This window comes from Oncorhynchus keta, chromosome 24 (genome assembly GCF_023373465.1).
Source record: "Oncorhynchus keta strain PuntledgeMale-10-30-2019 chromosome 24, Oket_V2, whole genome shotgun sequence".
NCBI lineage: Eukaryota > Metazoa > Chordata > Actinopteri > Salmoniformes > Salmonidae > Oncorhynchus > Oncorhynchus keta.
In genome coordinates, this window is record NC_068444.1 from 41,513,190 (window position 1) to 41,528,740 (window position 15,551).

The following is a 15,551-nucleotide window of genomic DNA, read 5'->3' on the forward strand; positions in this document are numbered from 1 at the left end:
CTGGCCTCTGTAAATTGGTATAGAATCAGCTTGATCCCCTCTGTCGAAGACGCCTTTTCTTGTATTTTCAGTGGTATTGTTAAACACGCCCACATAAAAGAAAATTTGAATAAAAAAAAAAAACAGGTTCAACCATGATCTGGCAGTTACTCTACCTCAAGAATTCCATTTGGCGTAAGGCTCGGCAAACACAGACTGGCTGGCTCTCGTTCAGGCAAAAGATAAATAAGTGCACTCAGGCTATCCGGAAGGATAGCAGTTCTCTCTGTGGGTCTAACCAAGAAGTTCTGGAACATTGAAGACCTGGAGAATAAACCCGCCTCGCAGCTGCCCATGTCCCTTAATGTTAATATGGTTGTTACTGACACGGAGTGCATGACTGAGCTCTTTAAAATGTCCACTTCATTAAGTCAGGATTCTTATTTGACTCAGCCATTCCTCCTTGCCCATCCAACATTTCCTCATCTCAGAGCCCTTCTAATGCTACTAGCCCTCATGTTCCTCGCCCTTTCTCCCCTGCCCAGCTACAAATGTTTTCGCTGCAGGCGGTCACTAAGTCTGAGGTACTAAAGAAGCTCCTTACACTTGACCCCCAAAAAACATTGGGTCAGATCCTGTAAGGTTGCAGCCCCTATCATCGCCAAGCCTGTCTCTCCTCTCCGTGGCGCACCTGCCTGGTTGAAATTTTAGGCTGAATTTTGATGTATGGTTTTGTCCTCTGGATTTCGCCTGCCATATCAGTTCTGGTATACTCAGACATTATTTTAACAGTTTTAGAAACTTGTGTTTTCTATCCAATACTACCATGCATATGCATATCCTAGCTTCTGGGCCTGAGTAACAGGCAGTTCACTTTAGGCACGCTTTTCATTCGGCCATCAAAATACTGCCTCCTACCCCAGAGAGGTTAAATTCTATACAACAAAGCTTTCAATGCCCTTAACCTTGTTCTGAACACCTCCAAAACAAAGTGAATGTGGTTCGGTAAGAAAAAAAATCCCCTCTCTCCACAGGTGTGATTGCTACCTCAGGGTTTAGAGCTTGAGGGAGTCACCTCATACAAGTACTTGGGAGTATGGCTAGACTGTACACTGTCCTTCCCTCTGCACATATCCTAGCTGCAGGCTAAGGTTAAAGATACTTTGTTTCCTCTATTGTAAATCACTCTTTCACCCCAGCTGCCAAACAAACCCCGATTCAGTTGACCATCCTACTCATGCTAGATTACGGAGACCTCATTTATAGATTGGCAGATAAGGGTGCTCTCGAGCCGCTAGATGTTCTTCACCATTCGGCCATAAGATTTGCCACCAATGCTCCTTATAGGACACATCACTGCACTCTATACTCCTCTGTAAACTGGTCATCTCTGTATACCCGTCGCAAGACCCAATGGTTGATGCTTATAAAATCCTCTTAGGCCTCACTCCCCCCTATCTGAGATCTCTACCGCAGCCCTCATCCTCCACATACAACACCCGTTCTGCCAGTCATATTCTGTTAAAGGTCCTCAAAGCACACACATCCCTGGGTCACTCTTTTCAGTTGGATGCAGCTAGCGACTGGAACGAGCTGCAACAAACACTCAAACTGGACAGTTTTATATCCAGCTCTTCATTCAAAAGACTCAATCATGGACACTTACTGACAGCTTTGTGTGATGCATTATCCATCTTCTTGCCTTTATTTGGGCACATACAACCACACAATGTTTGAACAATTATTTGGGCTGCAATGTGTTGCTGCCATGCAGTGTTGTCTCCATGTAGTGTTTTGTCCTAATACTCACTCACACACACACACACACACACGTTTTAAATCCCAGCCCCCGTCCCACCAGGAGGCCTTTGGACAGGAATTTGTTCTTATTTACAATGACGGCCTAACAGACTTGCCTAGTTAAATAAAAGGTTAAATATAATTTTAAAAAGTACCATTAATGATGTTCATGTACTAAATATATAAAAAGGCAGAACTTGTTTAATAACTTATAGTTACCATTTCCAGGGGGGTAAATATGGTAAAACCAGTAATTTAATTAACAAAGCAAGTAACTCACCGGTTTGGCAATTGGCCTTGTTCTTTCACTCCAAGTTCACGAGAAACCAAAAATGCACACATTGGTTTTTACTCACCTAAATAGATGCCACTATTAAAGCAATATTTACATTTCTTAAAAATATATATTTTTCAAAGTTCCGTTTTCACTATCAAAATCACACTTTTTTATAGAAACAAAACAAGGTTCTAAGTCTGCAACAATGCTTAAATCACATCAGGATACCACTTTAGATATGTGGTAAAAATGTAGGAAACTGCAATTTTTGGATGTAGATACCTTTAAATTCAAGTGTGCAAACATGATTGCAGTTTTCTAAATAATATTCACCACTGGATTGATGCCAATAATCATGATATCATTCTGCCAGGTAGGCATACATTCATTTGTAGTAATGTGCAGTGTGCACAGCTGTCATCAAAGGCAAAAAGGTGGCCATTTGAAGAATCTCAAACATAACATTTTGATTTATTTAACACATGATTCCATGTGTGTCATTTCAGAGTTATGTCTACATTATGCTACAATGTAGAAAATAGTAAATATAAGATAAAAACCCTTGAATGAGTAGGTGTTCTAAACCTTTTGACCGGTAGTGTACATCAATCATTTCAAAGCTCACTACATTGTATTACACAATTTCAAAGCCCATTTCATAAAGAACGTTAAACGCGACTACATTTAGTAACTTTGAAGAGATGGTAATTGGGTCTAAACGTTTGACATGTGTAGTGTAAGAATGTCAAAGATAAATACAACGCAGAGGACTAGAATTAACTATAAATGGAAAGTTATTTCAGTTAGGTTTTTCAAACATATGTTTAGAATCAGTTACGACTGTCAGTCCTGAACGCATAGCTACATGTGCTATGTTTTCATTGGTCTGAATCGGCTATACATTGAGTCTAGAGCAGGATTTGTTATTTGGCCATTGGCCCAGTTGCTGCAAGGACTTGGTCAGCCACGGGCTAGGGGGTTATAAATTGCATCTCGTCCCTGTTCCGTGGAGAGAATTACTGAGGACAGGGGAGCATGAACATCTACCTCCCCGCATGATTTGTTCTTTGAATAAACCTATTAACGTCCCCAGATTTGCTTTGGGGTCAGTGTTATTGAATAATAAAAGCAACTGCTAAAAGTAGTTTTAATTCAGTGTACTTTATCGCCCATGTCACGAAAGACTCTTCCCACACCGCTTCAGAAGCATCTGTGTTCAAATGTGGTTATGCGAAGATATATTCTCAAGAGGGAATTGTTGATATGCTGTAATGGAGTACTGCCCTATATTGGTATTGTTAAGGTCATACCATCATTTTGCTATTTGATTTAGCATTAAGCACCCTTTACTTATGTAAATACGTTTTTTTTACATTAATCAGACCCTCTGCCATGAGACTAGAAATTGAGCTCAGGTGCATCCTGCTTCCATTCATCATCCTTGATGTTTCTACAACTTGATTGGAGATCTTGGGAAAGGGAACCAAAAAACGTCTGCAGCATTGAAGGTCCCCAAGAACAGTGGCACATGACAGCCTGCTTGGAGTTTTCCAAAATGCACCTAAAAGGACTCAAGAAACAAGATTCTCTGGTCTGATGAAACCACTATTGAACGCTTTGTCCTGAATGCCAAGCGTCCCTTCTGGAGGAAACCTGGCGCATAGTGGTGGAAGCATCATGCTGAGGGGATGTTTTTCAGCTGCAGGGATTGGGAGATTAGTTATGATCGAGGGAAGATGAAACGTGCAAAGCAGAGAGAGAATCTGCACCAAAATGCTCAGGACCTCAGACTGGGGCGAAGGTTCCCCTTCCAACAAGACAATGACAATCACAGCACAGCCAATACAGGTGTGCCAAGCTTGTAGCGTCATTCCCAAGAATACTCGAGGATGTAAACTCTGCTAAAAAAGTGCTTCAACAAAATACTGAGTAAAGGGTCTGAATACTTATGTAAGTGTGATGTACATTAGGAACAATCTCTAAAAAACTGTTTTTGCTTTGTCATTATGGGAGTAGTGTGTGTAGATTGAGGAAAAAACAAATTAATCAATTTTAGAGTAAGGCTGTGTCATGACGTTGCCCTCTGAGTACAGCGAGCACCATCCCCACTCTCTGCTTCTACAACCAGACTGCTGTGGTCAGAGGTCGTGAATTCCTGAGAAGACCTCATGGACACAGTTATAGAGAGTGGTTTTTCATGGAGACAAAGGAAATCCTTCCACCTCACAGAACTTTAGGTACGAACAAATTTCATGTTCCAGAGAAAGTGTAAAAGATCAGTGAAGAATCCTGCTACGAACTGGTCCGTTTGGCACAACTTGGGAAGCTCAAGGTAGACGGTGTGGCCACATTACCATAACGCTCAAAAGGAGATGATCGTGGACTTCAGGAAACAGCAGAGGAGGCAGCCCCCTATTCACATCGACGGGACAGTAGTGGAGAAGGTGGAAAGTTAAGTTCCTCCGTGTACACATCACAGACAAGCTGAAATGGTCCACCCACAAAAGGTGTCATGACGTTGGCTTGGGGGATAGGTTTAAGACAGTCATAAATACCTCTTCCCCCCAATTTTCCTATAACCTACTGAGGTTACATTTAAAAAAAACCCTTGGTTAACATAGAGATTCTGGGAACATCAGTAGGTGGGGAGAAATTAACTATATTCTGGTAATCCGAACAATTGAACATATGCGGTGGTACTTAATGAATATGATATCATTGATGAGAATGTCTCAGATGACAAGATGACAAACTCTATAGTGGAAAGTCTACACCGAGTTATCGGATTCACATGGAATTGTTGTTCAATTTAAATGTTTGCATATGAAATTATTTGTGATGGGATGAAATGTGAATTTAGCTTCTAAAATGAGAGATGTGGATTTTCATAAGATAAGGCTGAGATAATCAGTGGCCCGCCTCTGAAGGGACATGGGCTATAAAACATTTCAAACATGCCCTCTTCTCCCTTCCTATTTAAAGCCTTGACGACACAGGGGACTATGGTCTGCTTGAAACATTTTGGTATTACAGACTCGGTCAGGGAGTGGTTGAAAATGTCAGTGAAGACACTTGCCAGTTGGTCCACGCATGTTTGGAATACACGTCCTGGTATTAGTCTGGCCTGCGGCTTTGTGAATGTTGACATGTTAAAAAAGGTCTTATTCACATCAGCTACGGAGAGCGTGATCAGTCTTCCCGAACAGCTGGTGCGCTCATGCATGCTTGCTTGCCTCGGAGAACATTTTTAAAAAAGGCATTTAGCTCGTCTGGTAGGCTCACATCACTTGGCAGCTCGCGGCTGGGTTTCCTTTTGTAGTCCGTAATAGTTTAAGCCCTACCACATCCGGCGAGCAGTCAGATTCAATCTTGGTCCTGTATTGACTCGATGCCTGTTTGATGGTTCGTCTGAGGGCATAGCGGGATATTTTATAAGCGTCTGGATTAGTTACCCGCTCATTGAAAGCGGCAGCTCTAGTCTTTAGCTTGGTGCAGATATTGCCTGTAATCCATGGCTGCTGGTTGGGATATCTACGTACGGTTACTGTGGGGACAACTTAGTCGTCGATACATTTATTGATGAAGACTGTGACTGAGGTGGTGTAAACCTCAATGCCATAGGAAGAATTCCGGAACATATTCCAGTGTGTGCTAGGAAAACAGTCCTGTAGCGTAGCATCCACATCTGATCACTTCCTTATTGAGTGAGTCACTGGTACTTCCTGCTTTAGTTTTTGCTTGTAAGGAAGAATGGATGAAATTATGGTCCGATTTGCCAAATGGAGGTCGAGGGAGTGCTTTGAATGAGTGTGTGGAGTAAAGGTGGTCTAGAGTCTCTCTCCATCTGGTTACACGTGGCTTGCTGGTAGAAATGAGGTAAAACCATTTTAGCGTTACCTGCATTAAAGTCACCGGCCACTAGGAGGGCCTCTTCTGGATGAGCATTTTCTTGATTGCTTATGGCCTTATACAGCTCGTTGAGTGCGGTCTTAGTGCCAGCATCAGTTTGGTGGTAAATAGGCGGATACATATAATACAAACGAGAAACCTCTTGGTAAATAGGGTGGTCTACAGCTTATCATGAGGTATTCTACCTCAGAAAAGCAATACCTCAAGACTTCTTTAATATTAGACATCGCAAACAAGCAGTTATTGACAAATACACACCCACCTTCACCTATTTTTTTCCTCTTTGCTACAGGAAAAGCATCACTGCTGGTTGGCAAGTGCTTCTGGCCTTGGTTGGATGCTTGTAGACTCCTTCCATTTAAACCTGTGATTAAATGGAAAATAATGACCAAAAACAAAGGATTTAAGTCTTCTATTTTCAAATGTTTGACAAAAACAACCTTGTCAGGGATTTGTCTGATAAGGAAACATGGACAACAAATAACTGGGTTAACACTTACAGGTGGAATACTCATAAGTAATTAATGTACTGTTTAAGTTATACAATTCAGACATGCATGACAGAAAAACACAGTACCATTACATTAACAGATCATATGGCAACTTACAGCATGTTTGTAAAGTATTCAGACCCCTTGACTTTTTCCACAGCCTCAATCTACACACAATACCCCATAATGACAAAGCAAAAACAGGTTGACATTTTTACAAATGTATAAAAAACAAAAATTAACACATTTACATAAGTATTCAGACCCATTACTCACTACTTCGTTGAACTACTCCAATTTGCAAACCGGCCCAACGGATCCACAGATGAAATATATTGCACACCACACTGCCTTTACCCACCTTCACAAAATGAAAGTCAAAATGCTGTTCATTGACTACAGCTCAGCATTCAACAACATGGTGCTCTCAAAGCTCATCACCAAGCTCAGGACCCTGGCACTGAACACCTTCCACTGTAACTGGATCCTGGATTTCCTGACGGGCCGCCCCCCCAGTTGTTGAGGGTAGGCAACATCCGCCACGCTGACAAACACAGGGCCCTTCAGGGGTGTGTTCTTAGTCCCCTCCTGTACTGTACAACATACAAAACTGAAATATCAGAAGTATTCAGACCCTTACTCTTTACTCTGTTGAAACACCTTTGGCAGTGATCACAGCCTCAAGTTCTTGGATATGATGCTACAAGCTTGGCACACCTGTATTTGGGGGGTGGGGGGGTGTAAGGTGGGATGAGGAGCTTCGCTGCACAGCTATTTTCAGGTCTCTCCAGAGATGTTAGATCGGGTTCAAGTCCGGGCTCTGGCTGGGCCACTCAAGGACATTGAGACTTGTCCCGAAACCACTCCTGCATTGTCTTGACTGTGTGCTTATGGTCATTGTCCTGTTGGAAGGTGAACTGTCCTCCAAGTCGCAGGTCCTGAGCAGGTTCTCATTCAGGATCTCTGCTCTCTTCATCGTTCCCCTCAGTCCCTGCAGCTGAAAAACATCCAAAGCATTATGCTGCCACCACCATGCTTCACCGTAGGGATGGTGTCAGGTTTCCTCCAGACGTGACACTTAGCATTCAGGGCAAAGAGTTCAATCTTGATTTCATCAGATCAGAGAATCTTGTTTCTCATGGAGTGCTTTTAGGTACCTTTTGGAAAACTCCAAGCGGCCGGTCATGTGCCCTTTAATAAAGAGTGGCTTCTGTCTGGCCATTACCATATAGGCATGATTGGTGGAGTGCTGCAGGGTCAACTGTGGGAACCTCTATAGACAGGTGTTGCTTTACAAATCGTCCAATCAATTGAATTTACCACAGGTTGACTCCAATCAAGTTGTAGAAACATCAAGGATGATCAATGGAAACAGGATGCACCTGAGCTCAATTTGGAGACATAGCAAAGGGTCTGAATACTTGTAAATAAGGTATGTTTATTCTTTATCAATTTTGAAAAATTGATAAACTTGTTTTCGCGTTGTCATTATCTAGTGTTGTGTATAGATTGAGGGAAAAAATATTTAATTTTAGAACGCAACAAAAATCAGGAAAAAGTCAAGGGGTCTGAATATTTTCCAAATGCCCTGTACATGAAGCTGTGGGATCAAGCTTGTAAGATTCACATAACAAGTTAGGTTTAATCCCAACACTCTCATACAATGCTGTTCATACCTGAAGAGAGGCTGGGGTTTTCAGTGGAGCGGGTTGCCATAGCGCTTACTGCAGGATGCCCGAGGCTAGCTATGGATCTCCGAGTGCCATAGGATTGAGGTTTCCTCAGGCCAGTGCGCATCAGCTTGGATTCTATAAATTCAACAATAAATTAGAGGTGATGATTGAGGGAATCAAAAGAAAAAAGTGTCACATGCTTTGTAAACAATAGGTATAGACTAACAGTGAAATGCTTTATTACTAGCCCTTCCTAATAATGCAGAGAAAGAATATAGAATAGAAAAGTAAAACAAGTAATACATACAATGAGTAACAATAACTTGGCAATGCTTTCATAAAATAGTCAAAACCCTTCCCTTATTTCACATTTTGTTACGTTACAGACTCATAAAAAAACAGAAATAACTCAACAGGTGGACTCCAAGTTATAGAAACATCTCAAAGATGAGTGTCATAACAAGGGTGGCCGGAGACGGCTTACGTTTTACGTGTCCCCAACCGATTGGTTTGAAAACTTTTGTTTTACTTAGTTTGTATTTAATGTTGCCGCTGCCATCTCTTATGACTGAAAATAACTTCGGGACATCAGGACTGCGATTACTCACCATGGAGTGACAGAATCCTTTTTTTCCTTTAACGAGTACAAAGCAAATGATATACTGCTTTCTCGGGAACAGGCCCAGATTCCCGTAATTTGCGAGAAGAGGCGGCGGCAAAAATGGGCCAGAGGGGCAGGCTGCTTTCCGAGAATTCGTATGCGATAGAATAAACCCCCACTTCCTTCCATTCTGCTAGTAAAAGTGCAATCTTCGGAGAATAAAATATATGACCTACACAGAAGATTAAACTACTTCAAAACTGTAATATCTTATGCTTCATGGAGTCATGGCTGAACGACGACACAATCACAATACAGCTGGTGGTTTATACGCTGTACAAGCAGAACAGTGGCATCTGGTAAGACAAGGGGCGGCAGCCTATGTACATTTTTGTAAATAACTGCTGGTGCACGATATCTAAGGAAGACTCGAGCTATTGCTCACCCGAGGTAGAGTATCTCATGATAAACGGTAGACCACACCATCTACCTAGAGAATTCGTCTGTATTTTCAGAGCTGTCTACATACCACCACAGGCTGAGGCTGGCACTAAGACAGCATTGAACAAGCTGTATTCCACCATAAGAACACACTAACCCAGAGGCGGAGCTCCAAGTAGCCGGGGACTTTCATGCAGGGAAACTTAAATCTGTTTTACCAAATTTCTATCAGCATGTTGCATTTGCAACCAGAGGGAAAAAAACAACAAAAAAACTCTAGACCACCTATACTCCACACAAAGACGCATACAAAGCTCTCCCTTTGCCCTCCATTTGTCAAATCTGACCATAACTCTATCCTCCTGATTCCTGCTTACAAGCAAAAAGTAAAGCAGGAAGCACCAGTGACCCGGTCAATAAAAAAGTAGTTAGATGAAGCAGATGCTAAGCTACAGGACTGTTTTGCTAGCACAGACTGGAATATGTTCCGGGATTCTTCCTATGGCATTGAGGAGTACACCATGTCAGTCATTGGCTACATCAATAAGTGCATCGATGACGTCATCCCCACAGTGACTGTACATACCCCAACCAGAAGAAATTAATTACATGCAACATCCGCACTGAGCTAAAGGCTAGAGCTGCCGCTTTCAATGAGCGGGACTCTCACCCGGAAGCTTAGAAGAAACACGCTACGCTTTCTGACGGACCATAAAACAGGCAAAGCGTCAATACAGGACTAAGGTCGAATCATACTGCACCAGTTCCGAGCTTACCAGACGAGCTAAACTACCGCTACGCTTGCGTCGAGGAAAATAACACCGAAACATGCATGAGAGCACTAGCTGTTCCAGAAGACTGATCACGTTCTCCGCAGCCGATGTGAATAAGACCTTTACACATGTCAATATTCACAAGGCTGCGGGGCCAGACGGCATGCGCTGACCAACTATAGCAAGTGTCTTCACTGACATTTTCAAACTCTCCCTGTCGGAGTCTAATATCAACATGTTTCAAGCAGACCACCATAGTGCCTGTGCCCAAGAACATAAAGGTAACCTGCCTAAATGACTACCGACCTGTAGCACTGACATCTGCAGACATGAAGTGCTTTGAAAGGTTGGTCATGGCTCACATCAACACCATTATCCAGGAAACCCTAGACCCACTCCAACTTGCATACCGCCCCAAAAGATCCACAGACAATGCAGTCTCTATTGCACTCCACACTGCCCTTTCCCACCTGGGCAAAAGGAACACCTATGTGAGAATACTATTCATTGACTACAGCTCAGCATTCAACACCATAGTGCCCTCAAAGCTCATCAATAAGCTAAGGACCCTTGGATTAAACACCTCCCTCTGCAACTAGATCCTGGACTTCCTGACGGGCATCCCCCAGGTGGTAAGGGTAGGTAACAACATCAGTCACGCTGATCCTCAACACAGTGGTCCCTCTCAGGGGTGCGTGTTCAGTCCCCTCCAGTACACTTGTGACTGCATGGCCAGACACGACTCCGACACCATTAAGTTTGCAGATGACAAGTGGTAGGCCTGATCACCGACAACGATGAGACTGCCTACAGGGAGAAGGTCGGAGACCTGGCCGTGTGGTGCCAGGACAACAACCTCTCCCTCAATGTGATCAAGACAAAGGAGAGGATTGTGGACTACAGGAAAAGGAGGACCGAGCACATCCGCATTCTCATCGATAGGGCTGTAGTGGAGCAGGTTGAGAGCTTCAAGTTCCTTGTTGTCCACATCAACAAACTAACATGGTCCAAGCACACCAAGATGTGAAGAGGGCACAATAAAAACCTCTTCCCCCTCAGGAGACTGACAAGATTTGGCCTGGGTCCTCAGATACTCAAAAAGGTTCTACGGCATCCAGACTGGTTGTAGCACTGCCTGGTATGACAGCTGCTCAGCCTCCGACCGTAAGGCACTACAGAGGGTAATGCGAACGGCCCAGTACATAAGTGGAGCCAAAATCCAGGAACCTCTATACCAGGCAGTGTCAGAGGAAGGCCCTAAAAATTGTCAAAGATTCCAGCCACCTTAGTCATGGACTGTTCTCTCTGCTTACCAGAGCACCAAGTCTAGGTCCAAGAAGCTTCAAAACAGCTTCTACCCCCAAGCCATAAGACTCGAACATCTAATCCAATGGATACCCAGACTATTTGCATTGCATTTTTGTTTTGCAATAAATGTGCAAAAATGTCTAACCCCGTTTTCACTTTGTCATTATGAGATAGATTGCTGACATTTTAGAATAAGGCTGTAACAAAATGTGGAAAACGTCCAGGGGTCTGAATACTTTCTGAACGTACTGAGTGTGTGTGTAAAGATGTAAATCTTAAATTGTATCTCTTGATTTTGCGCCGCTGCCTCCTCCCCTAGAACCTTTTTATCAAATGCGTTTGAGAAAGAGGATGTAAGGAATCAGGGAAGTATGATTGAGTCCCTTTAGTCTGTCTCAGTACTCTAAAATGGCTTATTCTCCTCATATCCTTTCCTTCATGAACACAGAGGTAAAAGGAAAAGATAAGTTTCCACTATATTGCTTTCACCCGCCATGTTCTGCCAAATCAGTAATCAGCAGAGGATAGGATACGAGGAAAGGTTTTAAACTTTGAGACAGAGCCATACATACCCAACAGATTCAAAGGAACAGCTGCTCACCTGCAATTGTGCTACGCCTACTACTGGAAGTATCATCTGTCGAGGCCTAGGAGAGAAATGGAGGGAAAGAACTGTAGAATCTGTTGATTCAATCTTACTAAATACAGTGGATTGGTTGGTAGAGGATAATATCAAACTCATAAATATAGCCTTCATATTAAAATGTTTAGATTTTTTTTTTTAAATAGATCCTTTTGAGATGTAACCACACTTAGCATTCCCCATAGCCTACCTGCTGAGAAACCACAGCATGTCCCGAGGCATCTGCTCGTGTTTTGCATCTTCTGCTGGGTATGGCAGAGGATGGCTCCGAGGGGGCTGAAGCCACGGGGGATGTCTTGGTCTTTGGTGGGCGAGTCCATGATGGAAGCTGGGACACAGATCTCAGTGGGGGTGGCAGTGATTTGGGATTGGAGGTGACACCTTGGGGCTGAAGGAACGTCTTCCTATAAGTGGCGAGTTTAGAGACAGCAGGTGGTTTAGCTGGTTTTGGCAGGATGCCCGAAGATAACTTTCTCCGCACATCTGAGGGTCTCTCTGGTTTCCTTAAAGCCGTAGATGTAACCATGGGAGTGGATGTGAGCAGAAAGTTGGGACCCAACTCCAGAGTATCATCCAAGGTGAAGGGGTCACCATCTCTCCCGGACGGGCCTGGTTGGGACTGTACCATATGTTCACGGACATCAACTTCAGCACTTTTTATTGGTTCGTGGTCAGTTTGAAAAGGGGGGCGTGCATTGCCAACAATGGTCACTGGCTCAGTGGTTGCATTTACATGGGGGTTAGTTTGAAAAGTATTATTTAGAGGTTGTTTGGTACCATCATAAGTCTCTTGCTCAGTGGTTGCATTGAACTTCATAGGACGGCAAGCTTCAAAAGTGTCTTTCATTGGCCTACTAATCTCCACAGCCTCCAGCGCAGTAGTCGTGACATTGGGCTCGTTGGTCCCAGTTTTGGGCTCCAGTGTTGGTTCAACCATAAGTTCAAAGGTGACGTTGTTCACCATCTTGTCATCACACAAGGAACCAGATGTTGACGAGGACAATGGCACTGTATAGGATGCAGACATCTCACTATCAGGGCAAATTATCTGTGTGACATTAGCATTTGAGAGACAGGAAGAGGCAACACTTGATTTTTGCACCACAACAGACACAGCAACCTCGGTCGTCAGGTTCTGAACCTTATGTTCTAAGGAATGCAGAATTTCTTTGCTGCCCTCGAATGCAGATATATCATGTGTGCCCTCCAGGGAAGCTCTGGAACAGCTACTGGTTGATATAGTCTCCCTGAGAGCTGTTGGACTTCCCTGCAAACTGAGACTTAAATTAGAGCCCCTTTGCAAATCTTTATTTGCATCCTCTGGTTTAGTGAAACTCTCTTTCATAGAAATGCAAGTCTTCAGAGGTGTGTGTGACAAAGCCATTGTAGAGCTGCCAACAGTGGGCTCCACCATAGGCAAAAAGCAGGAGTCTATAGTGTCCTCAAATAAACTTTCTCCGGTGCAGTTCGGTAAAGTTTCATCTTGAATCCTGAAGATCTTTGAGGCAGGTATGGGACTCAAAATTGGGGAGCAGGACTCCTGCCCGTTGAATCCCAGATGGCTGGGTTTTAAAATATGGGTGAGCATGGATATTGGGTTAGAGGACCACCGCTTGGCTCTGGGCTCCCCACTGATACCACTGTGCTGTGATGGTGTAGATGAATGACCGCTGTCTGAAAGAGGTGAAGTTTCTCCACTTATAACACTAAAGTCTGGCAGAGTCTCCATATGGAGTGACGTACAGGGAACGTCTGTATTTGGCCCGGGGCAGTCAAGGTGGATAGTTGGACAATTCAGTTGCGCTGTCTGACTGGTTATCTCTGGGCTGCTTTCAGACTGCATGGAATCTTCCTTGCAAATTGGTTGCTTAACTTAGAATCAATAGGCCTGACATCGGTGGAATGGGACTAATTGACACTGCTGGTGTCTCTTGGGTACTTCTTTGCTCCACAGAGCCAGGTGGCAGATTCCGTGCTTTATGCTTCAAAGCAGAAACATGTTTGTGACCCCAGATATCATTGGCAGTGAGGTTCAGATTGCCCTTGTCAGTGGCCTGTAGGTTAGAAATAGAAATTCCCATAATCAAATCAATGTACAAACAAAATTAGATACGCCCAACAGGCAATGGCTGCAGCTATGACTAGGTTAAATAACAGAATATTTTCAAACATAATAGGATAGACCCAATATGGAACAAATGGGAGGAACAGGGGCTAAATGTAGAGTTTATATGGATAATCTTCCAAGTTAATATTTTTCAATCTTCATAGATTGAAAATATGTTGAATCTAAATAATAATCACATTACAGATCAAGCTGTAAAGCTTTACAATACACCAATGTTTGCATTGTAGCATCTACAGATGAAACATTATGGTGTTTTAAAGGGGACTGGAAACACTAAGTAATCCTAACTAAAGATATTTATTCAATCCACTAATGTTAAACATGTGCATTTAACATAGAAACTCTATATATAAACTCTATAACATAGAAACTCTATTTTTCAGATTCTGATCTTGAACCATGTTTATTAACAATATGGGTAGCGTAATCTTGGCAGGATTTACCAAATGTTTTGTTTTGGCAGGGAGACAAAGTGAATGCTGCCACAGGGAGGCAACTCACCTCCACCAGACCTGAAAGGTTTCTCACAACTTTGACAGCTCTGCCATTAAGATAATATTAAAAGGTAAAACAACTGTATACAATTCATTGAACAAAAATAAAAAACATGTAAAGTGTTGGTCCTATGTCAAAAATAATTTCTCAAATTTTGTGCACAAACTCTTTTTACGGCACTGATAGTAAGCATTTCTCATTTGCCAAGAATCCAGCCACCTGACAGGTGTGGCACATCAAGAAGCTGATTAAACAGCATGATCATTGTCTCGGTGCACCAGATGTCTCAAGTTGAGGGAGTGTGCAATTGGCATGTTGAGTGTAATAATGTCCGCCAGAGTGGTTGCCAGAAAATGTCATGTTAATTTCTCTACCATAAACCACCTCCAAATTTGTTTTTGAGAATTTGGCAGTACATCCAACCTGCCTCACCGACCGCAGACCATGTGTACTCACACCAGCCCAGCGCATCCGCATCCAGCATCTTCATCTGTGGGATGGCCTGAGAACAACCACCCGGACAGCTGATGAAACTATACACAATCCCTGGAATCTGAAAATGTCCTAGTTCTTTCATGGCCTACATACTCACTAGACATGTCACCCATTGAGCGTGTTTCGGATGCACTGGATCGACATGTTCGACAGCGTGTACCAGTTCCTGCAAATATCAAGCTACTTCCCAAAGCAATTGAAAGGTGGGATAGCATACCACAGGCCACAATCAACAGCATGCTTAAGTATATGCAAAGATGTGTCAAGCTGAATGAGGCAAATGGTGGTCACACCAGATATGGACTGGTTTTCTGATCCCAAGTCCTACATTTTTTTGTTTAAGTGTCTGTGACTAATAGCTGCTTATCTGCATTCCAAATCATGTGAAATGTATATATATATGAGCTTCTACTTTTAAAAATCCAACTTTCCAGAAACAAGTCTCTCACCGTTGCCGCTTGCTATAGACCACCTTGAGGCCACAGCTGTGCCCTGGACTCCATATGTGAATTGATTTGCCCCCCCCATCTATCTTCAG

At 43.1% G+C, this 15,551-nt stretch overlaps 1 protein-coding gene across 4 annotated transcripts in view; it reads right to left on the reverse strand.

The window, feature by feature from the left end:
* The window catches only part of LOC118357565 (mucin-17-like), a 37,979-nt gene that overhangs the window by 18,358 nt on the left and 4,070 nt on the right, over positions 1 to 15,551 (reverse strand). For 3 of the 4 annotated variants that reach the window (XM_052478351.1, XM_052478348.1, XM_052478349.1), the window contains exons 2-5: positions 12,086 to 13,949; positions 11,854 to 11,899; positions 8,133 to 8,264; positions 6,228 to 6,329 (exon numbers count right to left, since the gene is read on the reverse strand). In XM_052478351.1, the coding sequence (XP_052334311.1) occupies positions 6,228 to 6,329; positions 8,133 to 8,264; positions 11,854 to 11,899; positions 12,086 to 13,738 (1,933 nt within the window). In that variant the 5' untranslated portion in view covers positions 13,739 to 13,949. The remainder of the gene's footprint in view (positions 1 to 6,227; positions 6,330 to 8,132; positions 8,265 to 11,853; positions 11,900 to 12,085; positions 13,950 to 15,551) is intronic. The other variant, XM_052478350.1, reaches the window with a different exon arrangement.